This window comes from Papio anubis, chromosome X (assembly GCF_008728515.1).
Source record: "Papio anubis isolate 15944 chromosome X, Panubis1.0, whole genome shotgun sequence".
In the NCBI taxonomy this organism is placed as follows: Eukaryota; Metazoa; Chordata; class Mammalia; order Primates; family Cercopithecidae; genus Papio; species Papio anubis.
The window spans coordinates 14,591,525-14,601,070 of NC_044996.1; the positions used below are offsets into that span (position 1 = coordinate 14,591,525).

General features: G+C 43.8%; 1 protein-coding gene across 1 annotated transcript; it reads left to right on the top strand.

Moving 5' to 3' along the window:
• The first annotated feature begins 3,372 nt into the window (after window positions 1-3,372).
• LOC101021271 (UPF0472 protein C16orf72) lies at window positions 3,373-4,632 on the top strand. The gene has a single exon (XM_009198374.4). The coding sequence runs from the start codon at window positions 3,459-3,461 to the stop codon at window positions 4,278-4,280; it is 822 nt and encodes a 273-aa protein (XP_009196638.1). The 5' UTR covers window positions 3,373-3,458; the 3' UTR covers window positions 4,281-4,632.
• The last annotated feature ends 4,914 nt before the right edge of the window (window positions 4,633-9,546 follow it).

Consider the following 9,546-nt stretch of genomic DNA (forward strand, 5'->3'; position numbering starts at 1 on the left):
TCACGAGCATTCAGCATTTCTTTTTACCCCCCTTGTTACGCATTAAATGATTTCAGTAAAGGAATGTGCAGCATTAATTAGAATTTGTTAGCAGATACCAAGGGGAAAAGTTTCTTCACAACAACTATAGGAGGTGTCATTTGTACAAAGACGTTTTTGTTTTCTTTCCCCATTACATTATCACTGCAATATGTAAGGTAGTGATTCTTTTCATTTAAATTAAGTGGAAAGCTACTAAATCTTGTTTTATTCTCCAAAAAGAATAAGGTCCTTAACACTTATCTTTTAACTTCTTTCATTTCCTAAGGTTGGTGTTTACTTTTGCTTTCAGTCTGACCCATTTACTGGTCTATGTGGTTGTGTATCCAGTTTTGTGTACCATTTAGCTCTTACAATTACAAGCAACCCACTACTGATATATAAGGATTGTTTCCAGGTGAAAATAGCTAGCAATAATACTGGAAATCATGGATACTGGAGCCCATTTTGGTAATGGTATACTGAGAAATGGTAAAAATTAGACTGCTATAGATTTGTGTCCTAACTTATTTTCTAACAATATTTTTCCCTACTTGATATTTAACCTTACCCATGACATCAAACTTATGGAAGAATGAGGCAGTGGCAAAGGAATATTTTTTTCCCCACAGAAAACTTACTCCTAAACCATGTCAGTTTTTTTTTTTTTAAACATCAAAAGTTCTCCCTCACACACATACACAGATAGCATCATTTCCTTAGAGCAAGTAAAAAAATGGTCTTTTTGTTTAGTATCTGTTTCCTATTATTTTAAAAATAATCCGGACACTTTAGAATTATATAGGAAGAAAGCTGATGTCAGATAGGGTATCTTATAAACACATCTTTGGCATCCTGGGAACTAATAAAACATTACTAAAATTTCTGGTGTGATTTTTTTCTCACATCTCTCTTATATAAAATCATTTTCTCAATAGAAGGAGTTGGAGGCTAATTGAATTAGAATTTCTCCACTCAATTGTTTTATTTAAATGTGTTAAGGACAACAGTGAAAAATATTGTCTACCATTATTTCTCAGAAAGAACATATTCTCACACAGTTGTCTGGCCCTGTCTATAATAATAATTTGGTGCAATGGTTTAAAAAGTAGTGGGGTGATAATAATTAGGGTGTGCGACACAGAAATTTCAATGTGGGATTCAACATTTCACCATGCAGGGCATGAAAATTGCCGACCAGGGCTAGTCAGCTCTAAGTACTAATTAACTAATTAATCAGGTGCTGAAACCAACTGAATGGAGGATACCAGCCAGACAACTCAAGCCCAAGCAGAGGTTTGTGCTCTTTAAAAGACAGAACAGTCTTTCTTCTTGGTTTTTAACCTAGTCAAAAATGAGAAGAGAAAGTAGGATATGCTGTCCTATCGTCAGTCATTTTGGTCTAAACTTTTTACATAGAGAAAATAAAACAAAAGCATGTGCCTGTGATACTAACTGTGATACACCATATGTAGGGCAACCCTCAAAGCGCTGCAAACCTGCCTACTCCTTGGCCATGAAGTATTAACATTTCAGGTCTGGTGAGGGGTGGGGGATGAAGTAGGGTCTGCCTTCTTGGTTTCTTCCACAATGTATTTTCTGAACATAAAAGAATGAGAAACGTATCTCTCCTCTTAGGCTGGTCTTAGGTCTTTTGCCTCATCCTTCGTTTATGTAAATGAGAAGAGTCCAATTACACATATGGAAAAAGGGTTTAATGAATCGTGAAAAAGCCCGGTTTGCAGAGAAAGAGCACAATTCCCTCTTCTCCTTCTCTTCTAAATTTAACTTAGAAACATGTATTTCTTTTAAGGGAGATGATAAAACTTAGTAATTTTATTTTATGTCCTAATTTTCATTTTTGGGAATTATTAGACAGATTTTGCTAGAAGAGTTAGCTTTATTTATGTCTGTAAGGCTTTCTGGATACTTAGCAATTTTTCCACACAAAAACTGAAAAATTCTAACTTTTTTCTCTAAATCTTAAAATTGATTACGTTAGTTCCTCCAACTTTTGATGTTATTTTTAGTTCAGTGATTTTTTTTTTTTTTTTCTTTTAACACAGTTTGCTCTGGAATTGTCTGCACTGAAAAAAGATTGCATTATTACAAGGAATTTGTTACTGAACCCAAGGAAATGACGTTAGTGTTCCATACCGTTTTAGCTTAATTTTGGTATTATTATGATGTTTTAACTAGCTGGAATTTTTAGGGTGTTGGAAATTAGGTATTTTTTTTTTTCTTTCTTTCCTAAAAGGGACTGAACTTTATATTAGAACAGAAAATCTCGTGTTTGGGCATTCATATTTTTTTTTTTTCCTTTTTTCTTTCCTCTTACTTCTTCATCTTGGAATTTTCAATAGTTGAGAGTAGTCCACACAGAATCCACTCTCCACCCCATTTTTCTTAATGACAAAAACCTTTGCAAGAATGAAGGGGGGATCAATACCATTTCTGACCGTTACTCTTAGAATTTGATAAGTATGAAACTAACCCCGAAGCAGTGCTTTGCAGGGACAGCAGGAAAGTTCTCAATCAGGACTGGAGCACTTTCCGGAGACCTTGTTTAACAACTTCATTGGATACTTGGGGAAACTGAGGCCCAAGAAGAAGCAGCAGGCACTTTCCCTGTGATTTTTTTTTTTCTTCTACAAAATACTGCTTTCGTCCACGGAAAACACTTTTCTCGGGCACCTAGTGTGGGGAGGACATTGCTGGGGTCCAGACTGCCTGCCTACCCACGAGGGCCGTGCTCTTTCCACTTTTATTCCCCCGGCCTCCCCGGATCGGCGCCCTGGATGTGATCGACACCATGAAGTTGCCCCATAATCCTCTCTGGCAACATAGGATGTAAAATTTGATCAGCTCATTGGATGAAGCCGACAAGTCCCAAAAATGTGTGAAAAGGGGGCTAAGAGGTAGGCAGGCGCCGCGTTGAGGCAGCGCTCCTGCCAGCCCCCCTCCGAGTTACCGGTGCTGCAGCCGCAGCGCAAGCGGGGGCTGGGACCGAGCTGCGGGGCCGCAGCAGCGGCGGCGACCGAGGCGGCAGCGGCTGGGAGGCCGCAGCGCCATGGGGGGGCCGTAGGAGCGGACCGCGGGGCCGGAAGGGGACATCGCGGCGGCGCCGGCGGCTGTGGGGTTATCTCCGCGGCCGCGAAGGCAGCGTCCGCGCCGTTGCCGGTGGCTGAGCCGGCGGGCGGGGCGGGGCGTGCACCAGGGCCGCGGGCGACTCGCGCTGTAGCAGTTGGCCTCAGGGCCCCGCCGCCCGCGCGCCGGCCCGCCCGCCCGCCCGCAGGGCGGCGCACGCGAAGGAGGCGGCGGCCGCTGAAGGAGGCGGGGAGCTCGGAGCAGGAGGTGAGGAGGTGGAGGACCAAGAGTAGGCGGCAGCGGCGGCGGCGGAGCAGGAGGCGGTGGTGGAGGTGCGCGGCCTGAAAAGGAGGATGGAGGAGCAGCAGCAGGAGGGCGAGGCCGAGGTCGCGGAGCATTGGTTTTCCAAGTGGGAGCGCCAGTGCCTGGCTGAGGCCGAGCAGGAGGAGCAGCTGCCCCCCGAGCTGCAGGAGGAGGCGGCTGCAGAGTTGGCGGGGCTCAAGAGCGAGAAGCAGAAGCTGTGGCACCTCTTCCAGATCTCGGCCACCGCCGTTGCTCAGCTTTACAAGGATTCTGGGTGCCAACAGCAAGGACTTTCCATGTGGGACCCCTTCCAGAATGCGGCCATGGCCGTGACCAGCCTCTACAAAGAGAGCGGGGATGCCCACCAACGAAGTTTTCACTTGGGGGTCCAGGTTGGCCACCAGCGTCGCATCAAAGATGTGCTGGAGTGGGTGAAAAAGGGCCGGAGCACCATTCGTCGTGAAGACTTGATTAGCTTCCTGTGTGGCAAAGTGCCCCCCGCTCCTCCTCCACCTCGCACTCCTAGGACACCCCCGAAGCCACCCACTGGGGCCCCCAGCCAGGCTGTGGCAACTGAGTCCAGCTCATCGGTGGACGTCGACCTGCAGCCCTTCCAGGAGGCGACCGCCCTGCATGGCCTCAGTGGCGCTATGGCCGGCATCAGCATGCGATCAGGCGACTCGCCTCAAGACAGCGGTGTCGCCAGCAGTGGGCGCCGAAAAAGTAGCTTCTTGGAGGACGACTTGAATCCCTTCGGCTCAGAGGAACTGGCCCTCCATCTGGACAGTGGGGGGATCCGCAAGCGCACCTCGGCCCAATGCGGTGATGGCACCACAGACTCACCAATCCAAAAGCGCAACCGAATGGTCTAAACTGCCTCATTGGTTGCCTGCTGCCATATTGCTTGAGAGTGAACTCAACCTTCGACACGCTTGTCTAAAGGTTACCGGAGACCGTTTTTCTTCCCTTCTCTAAGTTAAACAAAGATTTCTAACAATTTTGCCATGAAGAAACTTTAAAAGTATTCCAGAAGAGGCTTCATATGACTCTGACTTTCCAAAAAATATAATCCTATCAGAGAACAAATATGTAGTAGTTAGCAGGATCATTTAAAGCAAACTTATCTGGTCAAGGCAGGAGTCTGATTTATCTTGTTCACAGTTATATTCCTCAGCACCTAGCACAATTCCAGGTGCTCAATAAATGTTCATTGAATGAATAAATGTGACCTTATTTATTCTTAAAGGGAAGTCATAGCAGGTGTTTACTTAGTTATAGAATACTTTTTTCGTTGGTAACTGTTGACTTTAATGGTCTTTGCCAATTCAATTGCATTGTATCAAAATGTAAATGAAATCTGGAGTCTTCCATTTTTACCTCACTATACCATGCACCTAATTTCTAGAAAGAAACTGCAAGTAATACATATTAGGCTGTGATTTTTTAATTTTGAAAAATTGTTGATTTTGGTGATTATGTGATGCTGCAAAGAGGTGCTGTGGTGGTTACGCAGATATTACTTGATATTGAGTCAATTCAGTGCTCTTTTGGGGAAAACTAAACCATCAACTTGAGACCCTGATAAAATAAGATGGTGGCCCAGTGGTGCTCTTTTTCCTTAGGAATGTAAAAAGTTCCTTTTTCTGAGGTTACATCTTTTTTATGATCTCTGTTTTGAAGTGGAAGACCAAGTAGTCAGAATGAACTTGTGGTTTTTTTTTTTTTTTTTTTTTTTTTTTTTTTTCTCTGTTGCCTTTGATTGAGTGCAATGGCGTGATCTTGGCTCACTGCAACCTCTGCCTCCCAGGTTCAAGGGATTCTCCTGCCTCAGCCTCCTGAGTAGCTGGGATTATGGGTGCCTGCCACCACGCCCGGCTAATTTTTTGTATTTTTAGTAGAGACGGGGGTATCACGATGTTGGCCAGGCTGGTCTCGAACTCCTGACCTTGTGATCCACCCACTTTGGCCTCCCAAAGTGCTGGGATTACAGGCATGAGCCACCGTGCCCAGCCTTTTGAACTTCTGGGTTTTAATTAAGGGTACAGCATGGTATAACCAAAAGAGTGTGAGCTTTGTTTTAAAAGGACCAATTGCAGAATCCTAGCTCCATAAATTAACTGCATGATTTTGAGCAAGTTATTTAATGTCTATTGACCTCAGTTTTTCATCTGTCAAATGGAACTGTGTGTCTCCTAAGGTGGTTGTGAGGATCAGGTGAAATTTATATTTCAAGTGTCCAGCACAATCTTGGCACATAAAGTACTCAATAAAGGTTCTCCCTTCTCTATAAATAAAAACCAATAAAACGTTAAAATCATTTTATTTTAGAAAAAGCAGAAAAGTAGATCAGTTTTAAAATCAGCAAGTAGAATCTCTGTGTTTGAACTGTAAATTACTGTTTCACATTTGAAACTTGCCTAAATATCACAGATCTTGTGTAAGTGTGTTGAGCTCATGAGCACTCAGGGTCACCAATCTGGATACTAGGGCAACCTTGGAGTTTCTGAAGTTGCCTGAAGGATGCACTTTGCAATCAGGAGTAATGAAACATCTACCTCCTCTGGCCTGAAAAAATATGAGAAGGAGTGTGTAAAGGTAGAAAAAAAATGGAAGCCAAGGTCCTAGGGCACCTAAAAGGCTAGAGTGGTTTTAAATGAGGGTGGGGTGGGGTGGTGTGGAGGCGATGAAGGAGGTAGAGCAGGTGTGGAGTCTGGGGTGTCGGAGAGGGTGAATGGAGGTGGGAGTGTGATTATTGAAGTCAGGGGGGAAGTTAAAAAGCCCAATCTTCCCAGGGTCTCCCAAAACCAGTGCATAAAATATTATAGATTGGCACAACCTTGCCTTTATGTTCACACAAGAGTTGTTTCTGCTTCATTAGCATGGCCTTTCGAGTAGATTTGTAACTGATGAATGCATTAAAATAACAAAACAAAATAAAGTCAATTCCATGATATAATAAAAACTGGCTGGCCGGGCATGGTGGCTCATGCCTGTAATCCCAGCACTTTGGGAGGCCGAGGTGGGCAGATCACCTGAGGTCAGGAGTTTGAGACCAGCCTGGCCAACATGGTGAATGAAACCCGATCTCTACTAAAAATACAAAAATTAGCGGGGCGTGGTGGTGGGCACCTATAATCCCAGCTACTCAGGAAGCTGAGGCAGGAGAATCTCTTGAACCCAGGAGGTAGAGGTTGCAGTGAGCCAAGACCGCACCATTGCACTGCAGCCTGGGTAACAAGAGCAAAACTCCTTCTCAAAAAAAAAAAAAAAAAAGAAAAAGAAAAAGAAAAAACCCCAGAAAAAAACTGGCTATTGAGGTACTGTGCTAGGTCCTGAGAAGGGATATAAAAAAGCATAAAAACAATTCTTATCCTCAAAGAGCATATCCTGCCTTGGAAGATAAATTATGTAGCCAAAAGCACGCTTCTAACTGGGAAAAGTGCCCAAGGGCTGTGCAGAATTCAGAGGTCAGAGACTCTCCTTGCTGAGAGGGTCACAGCTTCTGGAAGAAGTAGCATTTGAACCGGGCCCAGAAAAATGGGTAGGAAGGGAGTGTCCGGGGATGCCAACAGGGAACGGTGTCTAACAAAGTTTGAGAAGGAGCAAACAGTGAAGTGGGTTCAGGGAATCACAGGAAGTGGATAGGGGAGGTACAAGCCAAGGTGTTTAGGGTCTCAAATGCCTGTCGCCAGTACTTTAGGTTCTCTCTAAGTGCAGGAGGTAATACTGGTTTAGGAAGGTTAGTTTGACAGAATGCCGGGTTGTCCAAAAGTGAGACACGGGGGCAGAGACAGAGACAGGACAGGGTATCCCTGTAGGATGCATTTTACTAGGGATGTGGCCATTTGGTTAACCCGCGCTGGGGGAGATGTTTACCTTGACGGGGTTTTCTCTGGCAAGCCTTTGCTCATTCCACCCTCGCACACCACAAAGCTTACAAGGTAGGAAACAGCTCCACTGTGTTCTACGGTGCTTCTTTAAGGCTAAGAAAACCTTCACTTCCAACAGCAGCATCTCTTGGAAGGCTAGTTTTGAAGAAACAAAGTGGCCATTCCCTTTTTTTTCCTTCCTGCTTCTTATGCAGTGGAATCATTGGGGTCCATAGGACTGATCAACCGCAGCAGTTTTAACAGGTAGGTAGGGAAGGTCATAAGAGGTCATGTCAATATGAGGGCAAGGACCTCATTTGTCTTGTTTACTTCTGTAATCCCTAGTATCTAGTACAGTGCCTGATCCATATGGGCACACGATGAATATTTATTTAATGAGTGGATGAGTAGGACTCCATCCAGACCCAAGTATATCTATTCTCCTTCCCCCTTTCTCTATTTACTTACTGCCCAGGGAAGGCATCTGAAGCCCATACCCTAATTTGTAGATAATTCTCTGCTGTGTATCTTTACCCTCATTTCTAACTACCAGATTCAGCTTTTTTGCAGTGTGGTCCGTCCCATGACTACCGCTCATGAGAATCTCCTGAGGAGTTTGTGAAACTGGTGACTTTAGAATTGCCCTTGCTGAATTAAAATCTTAATGGGAGGTTCCCCAAAGCTACCTGCTTTCAGGAAGAGGCCTCAGTAATTGTGTTGCACAGTGAAGTCTGAAAACCCATCCTGATTCTGATTGTGATGGATTCAAGTGATGGATTCAAGGAGCTAATTTTAAATTGATTATTGTTTTCGAACTTTCTATGCAGGCTTAAAGTGAATCTTCTCATTTGTAGATATCTTTGTCATCACTTTGCATATTTCATACATTCTCTTACTGGGAGCTTAGTTAGATAAGACTGAGGCAAACACTTGTCAATAACTGAAATTTCCTGATTTTTTTTTTCTTTTTATAGGAGCCTGAGAGAAGAAGGCTGATTTCCTAACCTCTAGTTGCATATTTTATCCATTAGACCTCTGCTTTCTAGTGAAAATTGCATATGCACTGATAGTTTGGGAACACTGCAGTTAGATCACTTTGCCTTTTATAAAATGATGGAGTAGGGATCAGGGGAGGATTGGTTGCTGATGACCTTGGGCCTTTGTGGAGGTCTACAGACCTTTATGTTTGATCTTCTAGTAGCATACGCACGGTCACTAGATTGCAAACACAAAGCCAAAAGGGACCTTAAGGATTATTCAGGGCAGGGTCAACTATTCATTTTACAAATGCGGCAGCTGACCTCACTAGAAAGGGCCACAGTGACTTATTGGTAAGTTCCAGTCCGTTGCTCCCTTCACTGTACCTCCCTTAGTTACATTGTGTATGACCTTGTAATTAATATGTTGATGGTCAGGTGGGGCTGGGGAACTTGATTATGAAGCCGCTCTGGCATGGTAAGCATACTCTTTTTACTATGCTGTGTTTATTTAGGGGAAGCTGTTGGAATTGTGCATTCAGGGAACACAAGTGACCCCTTGCCACTGCCACTGTGCTCTAGCCACCAGCCAAACTAGGCTACTTGAACACTTGAAGTTTCCTGAATTTTCTATAATCTTTGCCTCTGGGCCCTTTTGCCTTGTTGCTTCCTTGGTCTGGAACGCCCCCCGTTGCTTGCCTAACTCCTATTCAGCCTTCAAAGCTCACCTCAGGCTTTACTGTTTTTTTTTTTTTTTTTTTAAATACCTTCCTTGTCCTTCTGAGTCAGGATTAAATCCCCACACTTTGGACTTATCACTGTAATTGTCGGTTTGCTTCTTTGTCTGCCCCACTAGTCTGTAAACTGTTCATTCTTATCGCAAGGGGCTCACTTCCCTAGGGAGGTGTGTAAGAATCTCCATGATTGCATGTGTAGGTTGAAAAAGCATAATCGATATTACACTGTACATTTATGTTTTAGTGAAAAAATTGTCTTTGTCATAAAATTATATTAGGGTAAGGAAAGCTGAAAACAAAACCTTGGGGGAACAGTTTTATTCTATGTGACATTAAACATGTTTCTGTAAAGAAGGATAGCAAATAAGTTATCAGCATTCCCATTTGCAGATAAAACTGCAGTGTCTCAGGCATCTGGTAAAGCATGCAGGATCTTGGTTTAAGCCTTGACTTTCCTGATCACCTTAAGCAAGTTGATTTCTGTTCTGGACCCTTTTTTGTTTGATATATGAAATAAGGGAGTTAGTTGTGCTAAAGTCCTCACAGTTCTGGTAC